General features: G+C 36.9%; 1 protein-coding gene across 1 annotated transcript; it reads right to left on the bottom strand.

Moving 5' to 3' along the window:
* Positions 1-204: 204 nt before the first annotated feature.
* LOC112617225 (AMME syndrome candidate gene 1 protein-like) lies at positions 205-20,181 on the bottom strand (the record flags this gene model as incomplete). The annotated part of the gene is made up of 4 exons (XM_025373975.1): positions 205-1,859; positions 4,168-4,264; positions 5,663-5,753; positions 20,034-20,181. Coding segments are annotated over 4 exons (451 nt in total), but the record flags the coding sequence as incomplete, so codon positions are not given.
* Positions 20,182-21,044: the final 863 nt, after the last annotated feature.

Below are 21,044 nucleotides of genomic sequence, written 5' to 3'. Positions count from 1 at the left end.
GGATTTTTGAATTCTGAACTAGCAGTCTGTCACTTGTCACAGTAACTATATGTATAAGCTATATCATTTTGATATTCACTGACATTTTTTATAGTTTTAGAATATATATTCTGCAGCATACTTTAATTCATCACTTGATATGTTGGCTTCCTATTTGAAAAAATTATATATATTTTTCCAAAGGGGTGTGTGTGTGTGGTATGTATATATATACCACACACACACACACACACACACACAGACACACACACATATACCATAAAATGAAGGTCATCTTCCTCCAGAATAATCTGTCATTTTTCCTGGGGATATATGTATGGACCTCCTATCTACATCAGTAAGTTATCCTTTGTATGCATCATGGGAAGACTGTCCTTGCAGATGAGCTGGGCTCTTACTATAGCACATCTGAATGCCAACTCCATTTTCACAGGTGTGACAAAACATCAATGTAGTAAATGTGTTTCTATCAAAAGTATGTAGTGCAGAAAGAGATTCAAGCTATTTTATGGTATCTCTAAAACTCTAGTATTGTCCCCATGACAAACATATCTGAAATCATGACAAATATGAACTTTTGTTTCACTAAATTATCTTTACCATACCTTTAGATGGTAGCTAAAATGGACTCTAGCCAATCACGACTTACTGAAACCTAGAGCTAACAAATTTAAATTAATATAAAATAGACAAATGTCTCTTTTTGGTTATTTGCTCAAAATAATTTTTTTCAGCTTAAAAAAATACTTAAGAGTAAGGAATTTGTCTAATCTTCTGTTTCACATATAGAAACAATAAAATTTTACAAGAATATTTTTCTAAATTGCCTTTTTTCTAACCCCTCTTAATTCCACTTATATTCTTCTCAAAGGCACTAAATTCTGTATCTGCTCTCTTCCTAATATTTGCTGCTCATAAAAATGTTTCCTGTAGCCTTTTTGAAAGGTAGTTTGTACCTTCTCAAAACAGTGTTTTAGTTTGCAAATTGGCTCTATAAAGTGGTGAGGCAGTCTCTTCTATGATAACCAGCACAATAGGGATAAATGATTTCTCTCTCTCTGTGACAAGCCCTATCGCGGACCTTTGAATGCTCACTACTAGAGCTAAAGTTCATATATTTTCACCATGGGAAAAACATATACTTAAGGAGTGAAGACCCAACTACTAAGCTGTCATAGCAAAGTGAATTTCAGACAAAAATCAAGAGTAATATGCAAATAACTGAATTTGATATGAATGAATCCCAAACTCAGGTATCAAAAAACAACTATCTTACTCAGGATGACTAAAGACAAACCTAAGTAAAATCCCTAAAAACTGCACACTTTCTTCCATCCACAGTCAAAGGAAGGGAGGGAGGGAAGGAAGAAGGAAAACGGGAAGGAAGAAGGAAAACAGGAAGCAAAACAGGAAGAAAGGCAAGGAGGACAGAAAAACAGAAACCTGACTGAGATAGCAAAGCAAAATTCTACATAATATTGGAAGAAAAAAAACCCAAAATCACATATGCTGCAAAAAAAAAAAAAACACAATGATCTAAAATAATAAAACAGGATCTTAACAAATGCCATTTTTCTACCCGTTACCATGATGATCTTAATTGACGATGTCGAAGCTTCACCATGGCAACGGAAACTATCATCATAAAATGGTACAGTAAAAGAGATAGCTAGACCAAGAAGGTGTAGGGTCTCCTGGGAAGAGGTCTGCAGAGAGGCCCAGTGACTGGTTGTGCGGCTCAGTGTCAGGAATAATGGTTATATGGCGGAAGGGGATGCCCAATGCCATTTTGGAAATGATGATGCTGGCGATGAGCAAGGTATTCAGCATAGCTCAGGGTCATCTTTTCACTACGATACCTGAAAGAAAGTCAGGGAAGAGAAAAGTTAACATCGAGAAATAGGTGACATGCCATTGTCAGTGCTAGGAAGGACCTTAGAGATAATTTTATAGATCAGGAAATGGGGTCCCAGAGAGAAGCAGTGACTGCCCAAGGTCACAGAGATAGTAAGTAACAAAGCTAAGATCAGAACCTGGAAATTAAAAGTCTGAGTCCAGTGCTCTTTGCACTCTACTACTCCTTGTTTAAATTGTTCTTTTAGAATTTTTATTGCCCCCTCAGCCCCAGTTTTCTAACAGGAGTATGCATGTCATTCAATTCAGTTGATTATTTTTCTTCAGAAGTCTTCCACCTCTCCCTCTTTTACTGTTCTTTTCTCTGTCCATACATCTACTTAGGTCTTACCATTAAGTAACAACAACAAAAACAACTTTTCTTAATTCTGGTATCCTGAACTCTCACTTTTCCCTATGTCGGGCTTTCTTTTCATTGCCACATTTCTCAAATAGTTGTGTATATTTTCTGCCTTCAATCCCCATCTCACACTACTACTCAGCTCAGTGCTCTTTGGCTTCTGCTGCCACCCTTCCATGGAAATAGCTGTCAGAAGGCTTCCCCTGACTCAGCTTGACCTTTCCATTTGCTCATCACACCCTTAAGCTCTCTGGTGCTAAGGATTCTATACCTCCACATGCCCCTGGTTCTCCCCTGCCTCTCAGATTGCTCCTTCTCTCTGAATGCTCCTATCCCTGCCTTGTAGAATTTTGTTATGTTTCTGTATTTGGTTATTTTGGCTCTATACTGTCTCCCCACAGTGAACCCTATCCTTACAATTTCAATCATATCTAGCTATGAGCTCATACATTTTCATTGACCTACTAGATATTTCTATATAGATATCCTAAGAAGCACCTCAAATCCAAAATCAATGCATAAACTTAACATGCTCCTCTTGTGGTCCCTACTTTGATTAAAGGGATTACCTTGGTCCTTTTTATCTAGATTAACGCCTTGACTTCCTTCTTTATTTCTAAATGATGACCCAGTCCTTTCATTTCTTCCACATTATTTTCATATCGATTCCCACCTTTCTTCCCATCTCACTGCCACAGCTCTAGTTAAGGCCCCTGTTGCACCTCTTTTGGACTGCTGCCGCAGATTCTTAGATAATACCAATGCTTCCTGGCTAATTTTCCTGTTTCCAATTCCATTCTTATACCTCCCTCAAGCCCATCTGATTAAAATCCTTCAATAGCTACCAATTGCCTATAGAACCAGGTCCAAATTAGTTACTCTGGAACTCAGGACCCTCAATGGTCTGCCCAACCTACCATGTGGCCACATTTTCCTCTAATGATCAGCTTCTCTATTACACTGAAAGATCAGCCCAATCAGACTATTTTGCATTCTCAGAACTTGCTTTGTACTTCACCACCCTTGACTCACAAGGTCTTCCTTAAGGGAATCCCTTTCCTCCCGCACTCTCTACCTGTCAAATATTCCACCCATTCTTCAAACCCAGCCCCCAACGGACCTCTTTGAAACTATCCGTTATCCCCCTCCCACCCTCTTAGAATTCCTCTTTCCCTACTTCATGGGAATGGATCTTGTATTACCCATCATATTCTGCCTTAGATTAATACTTTTGTCCATGCCCCCTCTATTCGCCTCCATGGTGAACTCAGGGAGAGCAGGGATGGAGGTATTTCTGAATTTCTAACTCCTCAGAGCTGAGAATAGGCCATTTTTATACTATAGGCATTCAATGTAGTTTTATGGAATTGAAATAAATGGAACCAGCAGCCCATTTTCCTAAAATGTATGTTTTTTTTCCTTTTTAAATAAGCATCTGTATTTTTTCATGCCGAAATTTATTTAGCATTTGAGTTTAGCTCAATTGTGTTTTTCAGCAAGCTAACAAGTTTTCTTGGTAGACTTCTATCACTGCCAAAATTCTGAGGTTAAATTCGAATTTGAGGACTGTTTATCAGAATCCTGGGGTTCTGCTAAGTAATGTCAAAAGCTAGCCAATTGCTAATTCAAGTACTTTCTCCAGTAAAGTAGTCTAAAGTCTCCAAGGGCTTGCTCATACAAAAGCCAGAGTAATCACACAGAGCTAAAGATGGGAAAGATAGGCTCATACATCACACAGGCTTTACTACCAAGCAGAGTTCCATTGTATCCACCCTCAGTATGACCCTGCCATTCATTTCCACTCTGTTTCAGAAAAGAGAAGTGTAGTTAGAGAGACCAAAGAAATCAAAGCGTTATAGGCATACACATCAAAATGTACAGGTTAGCCTTGTGCTAGAAAATATCTTCTGTACCTGGTCAGTTTTATGGTTTTCCTGAATTCATTAGTAATTGGAGCTTTGTATCCTCCTTTCCTCAATAAGGAGTCTATGGTCTGAATATGGTCCCATCCTGTAGAGAGTTGACCAGATAAAATATCAGTCAAGCACGTGTAACAAACACCTTTCATTAAATACAAAATGACTTTGTAGAGGTCAGCTATCACTGTCACCAAATGCCATCAAATCTTTTGGTCCTAAAAACAATCACACAGAAAAGCTACGATGTCGTCCTTTACAAAAGCAGGGCCATCACCACACTCCTTAAATTCTAGCTATCCACAGTGTCAAACAACATTGGCTCCTTTATCTTCACATTCGAAGTCAAGGGGTCTAAGGGGCTGACAGAAATTGCTCAGTCGTGACTGTAACAAACCATATCTGCTGTACTTTCCTCTAACGGCGACATCTTTAAAAGGGAGTGACAAGTCTATATGCCATTTTGCCAACTCAGCATTTAGGACTCCCACACCACCTTACAGTAATTGTTGTTTCTTATGGTATCTTCTGTAATTCTGTAACCATTCAAGTTTGTGTGCAGTATTCAAGGGTATTTTTATTATTTCTGACATGGATGGTATACTAGTATCTGAGGCCCTCTATCTTTTATGTATGCTTTACAAAGTTAATGATACTAGGAGATTAAGACATTTTCTAAAGCAACCCAAATAAATCTTCAGGCAACTGCCTTGAAGACTTTCTGATCTGGGGATTTAATGGCATTAAATTTTGCTATTATGTATCTCCCATTTATAAGACAAACATGGGGAAACCAAATTACAAATGCTTTCTGATGAGAAGAAAAGCTCCCCAAGATAAAATATTCATTTCAACCAACACAAAATCAGAATTTAGTAGTTGCTAAGAAAGGATACAATACTACAGAGTGAAAAGTTACTCTGTGTTACAATGTTGGTTCATACGGGTCTATGCTCTATGTGTGAAATAGGAAAATTCTGATTAGGAAGTATAGACCAAGCATATAAAACACTAATATTTCATGTTTTCTCAGTGCTCCAATCTTAATGGGAAACCTACAATCTTAATATTAGCAGGATGAGTAATGACAACCACCTAACAATGAAACATTTGATACTTAAAATGACAAAGAACTATGTGGCTGATTGTCAAACAAAAGGCTTCTTTATGCCACAATGGAATATGGGAAAAAGGTACTTCAAATCAGTAGCAAATTGTTGCCTAAAATGAAACTCAACTAATATTAATTCTGCTTTTTAAAAAATATACACTTATGGGTTTATGCCATCAAAATTCAATGCAGGGATTCAACTTCTGTGAGTATTTCACCGACTTGATACAGACATTGCAGTGGCAGTGATGGAAGAGTCACTTCTTACAATTTGACACTGTTCAATTATCAGACATAACTGCAAGGTCAGCTATCGCATTTCAATTTGTATATTTGTTTAAATTCTTCACCAGATCACATGAAATAAAGAACAACAATGACCTTGCTCCTTTGCAACCTCCGGTAGGTAGGTGGCGGTGCGTTTTGATCCTTTTTCATTGATGAATTCTATTCTAATGCCATGTACACCCACCTGAAAGAAATTGGCAGTTTTATTAGTACAGTCTTCTTCATAGAATCAGAAAGAAAAGGTTATAACTTAACTTTCAAGAGAATGCAGTTCTTCCTTTCCCCTTGTTTTTAGAAGGACATATCAGTTTTCTCTTTCCAAAGCTTTGACTTTGGATTTGAAGGCCATTATGATGGCCATGGAGAGGGAAAATACTGATTTGCATGTGCCCAACATGCACTAGGCTATGATACTGTGTTTCGAAAACTGGAACAACTATTCTGAAGCTGTGTGTAGAATAAGATGGTTGATGGCAAAAATCCTGCCCCCACTCCCAAATTGTAGCTCATGCCAATAAGGAACTAGAGACAAAGGTGACTGGCTTCAAAGAGATAGCAAACAACCATCCTGTTTTGCAGGTACACTCACCACTTCTGATTAAGTTCCAAAACTTTTGGTGCTGATCCCCTCCCAAACTGTCTACTCCCTTTAAAACCTTAAATTATATGTAGGCAAGCAAACACAGTCAGGTAAGATTGAAATATAATAATGAAAACAATCAGATCCTACATCATCACCCAGTGTAGATAGCATTTCTTTAAAAATGCATTATGACTTAGAGTGGGGTAGTAGCAGACCTTCACTGTCCATCTACACCATTGTCTTCACACAGCTCTACTAAATTTAAGAATAAAGATTTCAAATCACTTCACTGTAGTGCATTATTGCACAGTCTCTTTATATACTAGCCCAGAGACCAATGTAACTTTTTTATGTAAAACGAGCTTGTGGTGATACCCTTAAAAAGGTAGTCTTCTAAGTAACTGTGAGCAATTTCTTGCTAATGTTTTTTTAAATAATGTGCTTTTCCTTTGATTAGCATATGATCGAAAGGAATCTGTCCTTTCCCCTCATGTCTCACATAGAATAGTATACAGGGCTAAAGATCAAAATTAAAAGTTTTTAACTTCTTTGTAAACATTGATAATAAAAACAAAATTTCAAAAGCATAATGACCCCATTCTGTTCTCTTGGATCTGTGGTTGCCTCAGATCAATGGTTCCCAGGTGGAGGGTCAGGTTGTGCAAGGTACTGGAATGCAGATGTAAGACCAGGTAAACATTATTACCCAAGATGGAGGCTTCTTTTCCGAGCAGGTGAGTAAAGTCATAGACCTCTATACTTTCCATACACGTAAAGGTCTAGAGGAGGAAAAGGGGTCAATGAAAACTTATTTTGCTGCTTCTGCCCTCAGCCTCAAGTTTTCTAATTTTTTCAGGAATAAAAAGTCCTCTAGGATTTTTTATTTTATTTCATTCTTTCCCTAGGTCTTCACCCATCTATCCATTAGAGCCTGTCAGATCTTCTGAGGAATTCATGGTTTTTTTTTTTTAATTTTTATTAAAGCACATCTCTGGTTATTTCTTCTATCTATTTAATATCAGTATTTTTATGAATCTCTTTCTACTAAAAATGAGACCAGGGTAGCTGTTTAAAAACTAACACAATACTTGCCTCCCATACCATGTGGGAAATAACTACATATAGCTGAGAGGAAATATGAGCGCTTAGCTATCAGGCATTTCCAGGATAAAGGACATCTCCTAATCTCTCCAGTGCCTGATGAGACAATGACAAATTTGCAACATTTTCTGTATACTGACTTCCTGATCAGTAGCTTTGAATTTTTTTCCTTTGACAATATCAGATTCCTCATAATTTGTTTTTTAAAAAATATACAGCATAAGTAATTTATACTCCATTATCCACTGAAGTGAATTTTGAATCTTCAACTCTATTTATCAAAAATCTGTCATGTTAAAATTGAAAAGAATTTTGGTGTTTATTAAGGTGTCTAGTCAAAATTGTGATAGGAAGAATGTCTCCCTCTCTGTGAGATGAGAGTGTCAGACAAAATTAATGACATTTAACTGGCAAGGGGTGGGGAGCGGGTCTGCAAAGTTTATCAGAATTTCAGGAGGTTTCATGCTTCAACAAATATATTTTGGAAAAAGAACAGCTCCCCAGGTAATTTTTATTCTAATTGAACTAGATAACCTCTAATAAGCATTCTAGTTCTGACAAACTGTGGCTACATATTAAGATTGTTAAAAGTGATTTAGGTAAATGGGGGTAATTTAGACACTTAAGTCCTTTCTTTATAGGAGTACATCCTGTGTTCTTGAACAAAAATGTCACATTTTTAATGTCTAGTAATTTAACAATTAAAAGAAGTTAAGAGGCCAGGTGCGGTGGTTCACGCCTGTAATCCCAGCACTTTGGGAGGCCGAGACAGGTGAATCACGACGTCAGGAGATCGAGACCACCCTGGCTAACACGGTGAAACCCCATCTCTACTAAAAATACAAAAATTAGCCGGGCGCGGTGGCGGGAGCCTGTAGTCCCAGCTACTCGGGAGGCTGAGGCAGGAGAATGGCGTAAACCCGGGAGGCGGAGCTTGCAGTGAGTGGAGATCGGCTACTGCACTCCAGCCTGGGCGACAGAGTGAGACTCCGTCTCAAAAAAAAAGAAGTTAAGACTAATTGTATGGTATGTGAATGGTATCTCAATAAAGCTGTGTGTGTATGGATACAAAGGACACAGTGGCCAAAACAAAAATTACTCACGAATAAGACTGCTTTATTTACTCTGCATTTTGAGAAGGTCTTAACATCAAATTTGATAAGAAAAAAAACCCAAATTCTCCAATTTTGATTTAGTACCACATTTACAACTTTTAATTGTTTTCTGGGTTCCTATGACTCTGAACAATTGAAAACCCCTGTAAATTGAACTGTAAGTATAGTGGTTTTAAAGTGAATTCTTTTTATGAACTTTCTTCATAGGTCATAAATACTCTCCACAAAGCTACAAAGCCCAAACCAGAGTGACTCATTTTTTTCAGCTAGCAGAATTAGGAGAATGGTAACAAAATCAAAGCATAGTAGCTTTCTTTCTGTCACCTCTTGAGCAACAGCATTTTCTTTACTCCTAGAACCACAAGCCACTAAAGAGTCATACTGCACAATCAAAACAGGAGAAGGAGAATATGGCCTACTGTGGAGAATGGCCAATTCTGGCCAACCTGTGGAAATCACTGGCTTTGCAATGAAATGAGCATCAAAACTAACTCCATATTGTTTCAGGGAGGCATCTGTCACAGCTACAACTCCAAAATGTAACCCTCATACATAATAATTGAATCCTCCCTTATACATATTGGAGAATCCTTTGGCCCAGCAATATCCCAAGAGACAAAGGCTATAGTTGCAATTATAAAACTAGATAAATGATCAGCGAACCAGGGAACTGGGATTCCCCGAAGCAGATCTTTAAAATTCTACCACAGTAACTTTCTAAGTATGGATAAGGGGGCCGCATGTGGGAATACTATGTCACTAAACATACCCCTAACTAATCCTGCCACTGTTTGAAGTCCAGCCAGTTTCGGTAAAAACTGGAAACTTGAAAATCTAGCCTTATGGGTCTGCAGGTCATTTTCAAAATTACTAGATGGTCTATGAAAAAAATGCTTTCGAGGTCCATCAATTGCGATAATATTCTTTTAATCAAGACTGTACTTTTGCTAAGCAAAGCTATAAATCAACTCCAATGGTAGTAAATTAAATGTAGGACTTATAGATAAGAGGATATGGAATTAAGCAGAGCTGTATTTGTGCGTGCTGATAGAACATTAAGACCAGTTCAACGGATTCATATTTCATGCTAAAAAGAAAGCCATATTTATTCTGAACCATTCCATAGCAAGTGATTTTTATTAATGCTATTATACAATCTTTTGTTTTTAACATTGTTCAGAATTAAATATCAAGATTAATGTTAAGACCCTAAAATATATCTTGATTATTCTGGGGTTGATTATCCAGTTTAGGGATTATGTATCCCCAGCTCCACCTGGCCTCAGCCCCATCCTCTTTCAGCTCTTGTTCATTTTTCTATTTTTTCACTCCTCTATCAGACAGCACGTGGTCACAGAAAGAAGAGGTACACACAAATTAATCAATTTTGCTACACAGTAAAAGGTTTGGTAGGAGAAGAGATTATAAATAATGGCTAAAATGAAGGTTTGAGACTGTCTGCAGATTTCATTTATCCTTGTTATCTAGTCCCGTGTTAGAAATGTGGCTTCATTTAAAACTATCATCCTCTAATGCAGTGACCCTCAACACAAGAGCATTTTTTAAAAGTACCCTCTCCCATATTATATTCCTTGTAATTGCACAGTCAAAGCTTAATGTACCCTACTCTGTCTAATAAGGCAAGTGTTAGCCTTGTAATCCACAAGCAGCGCTACAAAAGGGTCTCACTTTTACTTGTGAGCCTTGTCAGCAAGCCAACAATCTGAATATGCTGAAACATGAAAAACAGCCATCTGGCTAAAAGCATAAATGAGTATAAAATGTGCTCTGGCTAAGTTGAGTAGCCTCCATGTAAACCTCTGACAGTTTGGGTCCACAATTACCTCCACAGTCCTGAGTCTCAAAGCTAAATCTTCCCGATTGTATCCTGGCCAACAGAACCACTCTACTTCCTTGGGTGGCATCCTGTTTTAGCAAATACCATGGTCAGTCCCATTCTTCTCCATTTTCAGAACTAAATGCTGGGTTTCCCTGTAATATTATGGCCATGGCTTACTCTACTCATTTTCAGTGAGTTCATCTGAATAACATAAGAAATTCAGGAGGTCAAAGAATCGAAAGTTGTTTGACATGTCTTTTTGGATGAAATCATTTGGCAAAATATGCTTTGCAATTAACAAAGCATCCAGTTACTGGCCATTCACATAAGACTGACCTGCCACGCTCAATATGCCAGTCCAATTGAAGTGAATGAAAGGACACTGTTCCTAATGAGAGGAGCTTAGGATGTTTGGCACATCCCCTAACCTTTAGAGGCTGGTATCGTAGAAGAAATGCATGCTCTCTCACAAAACAACCCTGGGTACCACGGACAGAAACAAACACTGTATTGGACTGTCCATGGGTCTGACCCAGAGTCTGGTGTTTCTTACATTCTTAGGAGGAAAAAAACTACGTGCTACATCTCCTAACAGCACAAAACCCATGGTACAGCATGGTCCACTCTTGAACTTACTGCCCCACAGTTCCTTCTGCCCTGCTCCAGCTTAGTGTTTTGAAAACAGAAACTCTTCCTTTTCCTAGTGAAAGCAAATTCAGCATAAAAGAGAGAAATACTTCAAACTTAGGCCTACTCCAAGTTTATTCTCTTGGATAATTCTTTGAGCTAGAAAAGTTAAGAATTTAATCATAGAAACCGATAAGGATTTGTACAGATCCTAATAAACCACTTTCCCCAAATCTGATACTATTAAAAAAAATTTAGATGACATATTAACTCGATCTGCCCATCAAATCTTCACAGTTGTTACTCTGCATCACTTCAACCAGCCCACCAATTTGAAAAGCAGTTCTGGAGTTCTGAAGGTACACATCTATCTAACATGATCCCTTCATAATCTGGCCAAATTGTAAATTTTTACAATGGTGTTGCTGCAATTCAGCTTTTGTTTTTGCTCAGTATTATTTACTCTTGTAAACATTAGAAACTGTAAACATCCATTTTTTTTTCTGTTTATAAAAGTAGTACATATGTCTTACAAAAAGATTCCTTTTAGAGCCAGGCACAGTGGCTCGAGCCTGTAGTCCCAGTTACTTGGGAGGCTGAGGCAGGAGGATCACTTGAAGCCAGGAATCTGAGACCAACCTGGATAACAGAGCAAGACCCTGTCTCTAAAAAACAAACAAACAAACAAACAAAGCATCCTTTTAGGAAAGCATAAAGGAGGAAATAAAGATGGCCTGTAATCCTAGTACCATCCGCCTAGAGATAACTCTTATCTTAGTGATATAAAAAATATTTTTCTCCTGAACCAACTGAGATACCACCACAGACTATATTTTAGGCTGTTTTCATACATTATGTGACCAGTTCCTATACCTGTCTTTATTTTCAAATATCCTTTGAGATGCATTTAGAAGCAGAATACCAGAAACATAAATCAAAAAGGATAATTGATTGCAAAGTCATCACCTGAGCATGACTAACCTTTTAACATACTCTACTCTAAAACCTCTGCTTCATCATCTGTCTCAGCTGAAGTTTTTCTTCTTTTCCCACTTGTTACTTTGTGAAAAAGGTCCCCTTGACCAAAATACATATGTGTTGCTCTTCTCTAAAATCCCTGCAAATTAGTCACCTTTGGCTTAGATATTAGTTCAGTCTCCATGAACCAATTCTTGGCTTTTACAGAGCTTACCAAAGGACCAATTAGGGCCAATTTTGATTTATGTAGGAGACTTAGACTACTTGTCTATCAGGAACACAAGCCTGCCAATTTATTTCACAAAAGCCACTGAACAACAATCTGATAACATTTATTTTAATAGCTGACACATATTTCTAAAATACCTGAACTCTCTAATAGTCACCATGAAATTTTAGTAAAATTTTAAATAAAGTATGGCTAAGGAAGAGGTGCTTTGAAAAACTCTGAAGCCAAACATGTTTATATAGCTTTTGCAATGAAAGAAATTGTTCTTACTCTAAGATTTTGTAGAGAACAAGTGACAGCTCAGAGTGCAACTAAGGGGGAAAAACCCAATTCTCTGTAATGAGCATCCCATAAAATCTTAACATCCTAAAGCTTCCCAAGGAACGTTCAGGCAGCACAGGTGACCTTTAAATAAAAAGCCTGCTTTCTATCAAAGTTAGAAAAATACATTCCTTCCATTTCTTAAAAAAGGGAATAAGGGAGTGAATTTACAGACAAGAAAACTAAAGTTATAAAATTTTCTCAAAACCTAGAGATGTGACTTAGTTTACTTTCCAAAGGCTAGTGGGGACAGGGGGGGGGGGGGGGGGAAGAAGCAAACATACCTAATAGGAAATAATGCTGTTTGCCTAATAAGAAATTAAGAAAAATAAAATTGTATTCGTTAGAACTGTACACTGTCTGACTCAATACAGTTTAACTTAGCCTATAAAAGACATTTGTTCCTAAAAAGTTACATGTGGGTTGAGTTTACATAAATGAATTAATCTTAAAGTCAAGAGGAAAACAATAAAATTCTATAGTGAGTTCTTCTACAAAGCAAAATACGTATTCATAAAGTGAATAATTGCTCTCTAATGTATTTGCCTAATTTAGACTTAAATATATAATATTGACTTAAAACAGGAATGACACAGTAATTAAATGGAGACATTAATGGCTTAGAGCATTTTTCTTCCTAAAGGGAATTCTTTTTGTGAACAGGAAATCTAGAAGGTACAACTTAAAAACTGGACTATTTCTCACTTTTGTTGCCTACATTTAACTTGGCAATGGCCACTTTAAAAGTTAGGGATCTCTTCTTAAGACTTCTAAATGGCTAGTGATGATTCATTCTTTCTGGACAATGAAACAGAAGCCATCTTTTAAAAAGGAGTATGTCACAGAATCACATTCTGTCAGAGTCCAAAGAGACCTTAGGTATCACTTAGTCCAACTTCTTCAGGTTCCTGAAGACACTAAGGCCCAGAAAGGTCACAGAGCTGGGCAGTGGCAGTCAGGAACAGAACCCAGGTCTCCTTATTCCCAAAATTCAGCATTCTTTTAATCAAATGCCGGGGATACACACACACACACACACACACACATACACACACAAACCATACATGAAATATTAGGTTATAACAAAAGTACTAGGGAAGGGGCAGGGAGTTTATGGATTACGGGGGAAGGAGGAGGCTAACTCCCTCCAACCAATAAACATGCTGCGAGTAAAGCTGGAGACAACTTGAGGCGGCCTGAGAAGGGACTAACAAGCAGCCCATTTTGCTAAGGGAACTAACAGCTAATGGAAATTTGTATGCATTAAATCACCTTCTAAGAAGTTACTTTACTTTGTACAGCTTGCTTCCCCACTAGGCTTCTTATACATTGACTTGTTGATGCCCAGAAAACTCTTTCTAGATGCCCGAGAAGCCTGAAGCCTTCCTTTCCCAATGTTCCACAGCACTTTCAAAAAAAAAAAAAAACAAAACATTTAAAGTAGAGCATCAAGAAAGGACTAATCTTAATGACAGTGACATCTTATTAAAAAATCTCAACGTCCCTGGGAAAATATGTACTGTGAAAAGCATTTTCCTGGATATATGAAGCTCATATTTTTTAAGTTAGAAGAGAGAAAAAACATGATGTATATCATAGCTGGGAAAAACTAACCAAGAGGGGAAACAGAACATACACAACTAGAAGTCATTTCGCTGGGTGACTTCATGAGTCATGCTTACCATCTGTGTATGAATGGGAACTCTGTTTTCAGTGGCACATTAAGAGGAGCTAAAAAATGTAAACCTTTAAGGGGGGAGTGAGGGTGAAAAGAACATTAACTTTAGGGAGATAATGACGGTAGCCAATTTATTCATCTCATCTGTTTACTCTCACGAAGGTTGTTACAAAAGCACCCTATTATTAACTGCAACTGAACACGTCAGAATTGAGCTGTGATCACTCAAGAGGTGTGCTTTGGAGGCTGCTTTTAAAGTGAAACACAGCTTTCTGAGTACCAGGAGTCCAACAAGGCTCAAGTACAATGACAGATGCTTTGGTACTTTAGGGACAGAGTGAGATCAGGGGCCTGACGTATACCTTTATAGTCCAGGGACAAATTTTTGGCATCATACAAGAACTGTGCTGGCCAGCCCCACCCAGCATGGGTTGATTCCGTGTACCTATTGTGTGCTAATGGAACAGCCTATCTTAGGACCACAATGTATTGCCCAGGTGACAGCTGTATAGACAAAGTGAGATACCAGTGATCCAGGGAGCCAGATATAGGAGAAAGTGACTAATGGTTTGTGAAAATGTCATTAATCTTTTGAAATCTGATCTAAGGAGTTACTTTAGAATACAGAGAAAATTTTTAATTCATGCCTTCAAGTGATCTTGTCTCTAAAGCACAGAAGTAAAAGATGCTTGATTACAATTTAGAAAATATTTTGACTTCTGTCAGCAAATTGCTACATTAGCTTCCACAAAATCATGGTAACATACTTGCTATACGAATTCTTCTACAAACAAAAAGTTTATTCATTTATATCATCCTGAAAATGAGCAGCTATGAGGTGACACACATAGAATCACCCCTCAAGTCATGCTCCAGTCGATTGTAATGTCTGGTTTTATATCCTTTGAGACTTTTAAAAAGGAAACATATCTCCCAAACAGTTTAACTCTACAAGTTCCAGGCTATGTCATTTTGGCAGGCTCCAACATGCTGCATGAGTTTTTCTCTTTACAAAGCACCATTTCTGTCAATCACCCTGTCATTCAGAATTAAGAGAATGATGTCAATTGAAGAACACAGAACAATGGTGATGAGTTTCTGTGTTCAAACACAAGGCGTATCATGTCAGATTTATCTAGGGGAGCAATTTGCCTCATTTAACAACCATTTTAGCCTTGCAGGTAGATATTCCAATTTATCAGTTAATGAAATTTTTCCCCAAATTATTCACTCTTCATTCTTCTCATACCTACTAGGACAATAAGTAGATCATGATGTGGGCTATGATCAGTTATTCTTGGAAGGGTGGGGCCTCTGCTCTAATTTGTCTTTACTGCCTTTTGTGGATGGCTGTCATTTTTAATGACTAACCAGATTCCTTCAGAGGCTATAAACACTTATTTTAAATGTTTTAATTATTATTCTGAGGAAACAGAACATATGGAAGTATTATTGATTAGTCTGTCAATTCAGTATTGACTTGAAATTAATTACATCCATTTCTAAAACCATTTTATCAAACATCCCTCACACTGTCAAACAGAAGCACTCTGGCTCCTAAAACAAGGTCTAAAGTAAATCCTACTTTCCTACTAACTCCCATTATAAAATTAGAGACATGTTATCAAAAGAAAGTTCCCGAACAGACCGACTTAAAAACCTTGAGTGAAAAAGACAGTAAGATGGTAGCCAGACGCGTAGCAATTCATTTGTTTCCTGATCATCTGAAAACTGGGTGGCTATTACCACTGGTCATGGTCACATTCCTCATCCTCGTGACCACAGAGATGTCTGTCTTGATAGTGAACATATCTACCTCTATGCGTTGGGACTTCTAGACTTTGCCCTTTTCCTGCTTTGATCCGGGCATTTTCATCCCTTTAATTAGGAATTCCACTGCAGTAACACACTTAACCAGTGGGGGTCAATTCTCAAACTGTACTTCCACCAGAACACTGCTATGTTAGAAGCTTCTGTTTGTATAAAACATGCTCATTATCTATCTTCGACTTTAACATTCTGTATTAAAATTCTGTAATAATCTCCTTGCTTTCCCCTGTGGCATAAACATACACAGGACTTCACATTTCAGGTTAAAATTGCATACTTGTGAATAGGATATTTAATTCTTAGAAGAAAAGTTGTACCTATTAGTGTGAAAATTCTCATGAAGCATATACTTTCATAATATAGACTGACTTCTCAAAAAGGAAATTCAAAATATAATTAACTTACATACAAAGATAAACCATAAACAAAGACTTCTCCACAATCTTTTAAATAGTGATTGTACATTAAATATGATCTGTTATGTAACCAAATATGCAGATTTATTGATACAAAGGGATAAAGAATGGAAAAAATTTTTTAAAAGTCTTAGTATAATATAAAAAAGATAATGGAAAGAAATATTCCAAAAGGTTAACAGTAGTTATTCTCAGAATGGTGTAATTATAAATGGCTTGCATTTCTCTCATTATACTTTTTTAATTTTAAAAATTTTCTTTGATAAATTAAAATTACTATTATGAACAGAGTATATGTATAAAGTTTATTTTCCATTTTTATTGTAGCAAAATACACATAAAATTTGCCATTTTAACAATTTTAAAGTGTACAATTCAGTGGCATTAAATACATTCACAATGTTGTACAACCACCACCATTATCTAGTTCCAGAACTTTCTCACCACTCCAGATGGCAACCCTGTATCATTAAGTAGTCACTTCCCATTTACCCCTCCCCCTATCCCCTAGTAACTATTAATCTGCTTTCTATCTCTATGGATTTGCTCATTCTGGATATCTCATATAAATGGAATCATACAGAATGTGGCTTTCTGTGTTTCACTTCTTTCACTTAGCATAATATGTTCATGGTTCATTCATGTTGTAGCATGTACTTCACTTCTTTTTATGGCTGAGTAATGTTCAATTGTATGAATATAACATATTCTATTTATCCATTCATCTGTTGATAAACATTTGGGATGTTTCCACCTTCTAGCTATTGTGAACAGTGCTGTTATGAACATTCATGTACAAGTTTTTGTTTCAACACTTCAATTCTTTTGGGTATGTACCTAGAAGTGAAATTGTGTCAACATATAATTTTTTAATGCCTTTAATTCTATTTTGGCATTCTGTGTTTAGTAATGCTTTTTCAGAATCATTAAGGATAACCCTTAGAATATAATTCCCACAATACTATTACTCCATTTTCAATCACTGAGTAAGGTACATATTTTTTAAAGACCAAATCACATTCTTGTACTTAAAAATATAATTTCCACCCTTACTCTTTGTACACAAATTTCCCTCCTGCCAAATACCTGAAACAATGATGAACTAACTGAAAAGGATGGGCTTTTCCTCTTAGCATAGCCATTCTAACAGTGACCAATTCACTTTCAAATGCTTGTACATTAAAAGTAAAAATAAGAAAAAGTGGGCCGGGCGTGGTGGCTCACACCTGTAATCCCAGCACTTTGGGAGGCCGAGGCAGGCGGATCATGGGGTCAGGAGATCGAGACCATCCTCGCTAACATGGTGAAACGCGTCTCTACTAAAAATACAAAAATTAGCCCGGTGTGGTGGTGGGTGCCTGTAGTCCCAGCTACTTGGGAGGCTGAGGCAGGAGAATGGTGTGAACCCGGGAGGCGGAGCTTGCAGTGAGCCGAGATCACGCCACTGCACTCCAGCCCGGGTGACAGAGCGAGACTCTGTCTCCAAAAAAAAAAAAAAAAAAAAGAGTGTATTTTTTGCTTCAACAGGGAAATAATACTTAATAGAAATTAATATTTAAGCCCCCTAAAATATATTAAATACACAATACCAAGTAGGAACAATATAGAATCTTCTGGAAATTCAGGCTGGCAGATGGTGACCAAAGAGGATAAATATGCCTTGAAATAGTATATAGTAGAGTACACAGTACTACTTCTTAAGGGCTTTACATCCCGGTCTCCTAACAAACAGAAAGCTGATATATCTTATGGACATAATAGCCCAATAATATCAAGGTTAATTTTAGCCGTAGACAGTGCTTTAACTGGGCTAAGGATGATGATGGTATACTCGGTGCTTAACCATGCCTATGTAACAGCCGTTGGATTCTCCCCTTTTTCCTTTTCCCCAAACACATGCACACACATTTATATAATACTAGTATGTTCATGTTTGTGACACACACACACACATGTGCACACACAGAAACACACATGCCAGAAGTGTACTTCCAACTCAGTAGCTGCAAGAGCAGAAGTGTTCTTGTAGCTTGGTCATCCCCCTTGGATCTCAGGCTTTCCCATATAATCACTCCCACCCCCACTACTACATACACAACACCCTGCAATCCAGAAAGCAAAAGTAAATCTGACTGCAGAAGAGGAAACAGTAGCCTTAAAACAGTAAAAGAACCACCCAGACTATAATATATGTTAATAAGTAGAGAACATGATTTGGGACCATTTAAAAATAAAGTACTAGGGAATATTTCCATAATATTTGTAGTCTTCTCTTTAAGAAAAGTCAAATAAGAACAACAAACTTACAGAAAATAATAAATTAGAAATGTCAAGTTTACAAAAGGTTTTCCACATTCCAACTTTGGTAGGAAAAACAGTATAAATTTATTTTATTTCTTCCTTTGCAAAAATCCTAAGATGTGTTCTTATTCTGATAATGCTCCAGAAAATGTTATCACAAAACCCAGAGGGGACTCCTGCATCGTACTCTCTGTAGAAAAGGTTTTTTTCTTTCACCCCACTCCCGAAAACTTTTTAAATAGCTCTGGTATAACAACAATAATTTATATCATAGAGATTTTTTTTTTCAAATGAAGAACCTTATAAATGTCTTATTCTGTATATTAGAAAACTGAATTGCAGTGGAGTAAGTAAATTGTTCAGTCTCACAAGGAACCAGGGCAAAGCCAAAATTAAATTCAAGTCTAATAAACTGTGAAGAGAGTGATCTGTACCCAAGGCAGAATAGTTCAGTTACTATGGGTAATGGTCCTTCTAAAACAGCAGAATTAAAATCTGTCATAAGGATACAATAATGCCATTTATGAATGTATGTGTGAGACAGAATGTTATGTTTATCACTGAGTTCCCATTGTTTCATTCATAGCACTTATTTCTTCATACTTTCTATACACATTTACTTGCCATTAAATTAGGAGATGCTTCATGGTAGGAACCAAATCTTACCACTTTTATACATGTAGCACATTGCCTGGAATACAACAGGCATTCAGCAATATGGGTGTGTTTGTGTGTAAAATTTCATAGACCCAACAGACCTACACTCAACATCTCCTCCCAGCTACCAAAACAAATCATGGTGAGAACCTCTGAACTTCACTAACGATGTTAGCCAACTCCATGTACTAAAGAAGAATAAAAATATGATCAATATAAGCTACTCTAATAATAGCAATGCACAGAGATACCCAATAACCTTAGTATTATTTGTTAGAGTGTTTAAGTATATAAACTAAGGTAGCCAAGAATGAATTCACATTATTTAATTCTAGTTAATCAATACCTTGTTATCATCACAAGCTGATTCCCCCAAATGGTGTATTATCCTAACTATTTCTTCTTGTTTCTGAGATGTATCCTGTGACCAACTAGTTACTTAGTGGCGGCTATACCAGAGTGCACCAGAATGAAAATAAGAGGAGAAATAAATTCCAGTCAGTCCTTCTTACTACTTATTAACAGCTTTTATGAGGTGCTTTGGTGAGGTAGTAGGATAAAAATGAAAACCAAATTCAGTTTGGGGATTATAACAACACGTGGCACTTTGTCCTTTAAAAAACTCATTTACTTATATCTCGTTCAACTGTGAGGTTTATTCATCCATATTACTCTCGACCTCCATTACAATAGAGAATGGGCTGAAAGAGTTATTTTCTGGGCCTAATTTTAAACATGTCCTCAAGAGTTACCTTTATTTTTCTTTTAAAATTTTTCTATAATCTTACCTCCCAGTCCAAATAATCACAGACATCTTCAAAGTTAGTGAGCAGAGACACTGAGCAGAAAAGCCGTGGCAGCTCATCCCTTGTCATTGGGGGAAAACGGCTATCTTTAAGGGCACTGTTAAAAACAAAGCAAATATTAAAGCAATCACTGGATATGAAAGTTGCCAATTTCAAATGCAAACAATTGTTTGAAAAAGGTAAGAGTTTCAAAAAGAATCAGTAAGATGTCAAAGGTACCAATAAGCTTCAAATGTATTCAAATTCCTTTAGAAGTCCCCTTTTTTTTCATTTAATAGATTGTGTTTGCTAGCCAATCTTGTGACCACTTCAATTGTAAAGAGTGAATCATCAATTACATTTCCTGTACAGTCATTTCCTGATGTCTTTCCCTGCTACTTGTAGAATCTAAGAATGTTTTATTTTGCTTTTGAGAAGAATAAAAACTCGACTAGTGGAAACTTGCAGGAAGGTTTCTGGATCTAGTGCTGGTGGCAGTAAAAATAAATTATATATATGTGTGTGTGCATGTGTGTATGTATACACATATGTGTATGTGTGTGTATACATATATATGCATACACATACACATATACACAATATTGTTTTAAAAAAAGATCATACTAGGAAGGCCAGTCACCATAGAATAGCACTCGAAGAATTCAAAGGAAGATCGAAATTTCATTTTCTTCAAGAAAAAAAAAAACAAAATGGAAATAATAATGCAAATTATAGACTAAAAATATTCATAAGAATTTCAGGCCCCCTATAAAGGATAATTTAACATATGACGCAAAAATTGTGAAACTACAGGAAATAGGGCTAATCTAGGAAATAAAAGTATGATTAGGAGACCATTAATCATGTCAATGAATTTCTGAGTACATCAACTCTGATTGGATCCTGTAATCAAGTGTAGTATATCATAGTGCCAAACTCTAGAAAAACCCCACTGTAAAATGTGGAAAAACCGTAATTCGTCCTGCAATGGAACAGAAAATACACACACACACA

This window comes from Theropithecus gelada, unplaced genomic scaffold, assembly GCF_003255815.1.
Source record: "Theropithecus gelada isolate Dixy unplaced genomic scaffold, Tgel_1.0 HiC_scaffold_15917, whole genome shotgun sequence".
Taxonomy (NCBI): Eukaryota; Metazoa; Chordata; class Mammalia; order Primates; family Cercopithecidae; genus Theropithecus; species Theropithecus gelada.
Note: the sequence above shows the minus strand (reverse complement) of the source record. Positions and strands in the feature narration are given on the sequence as shown.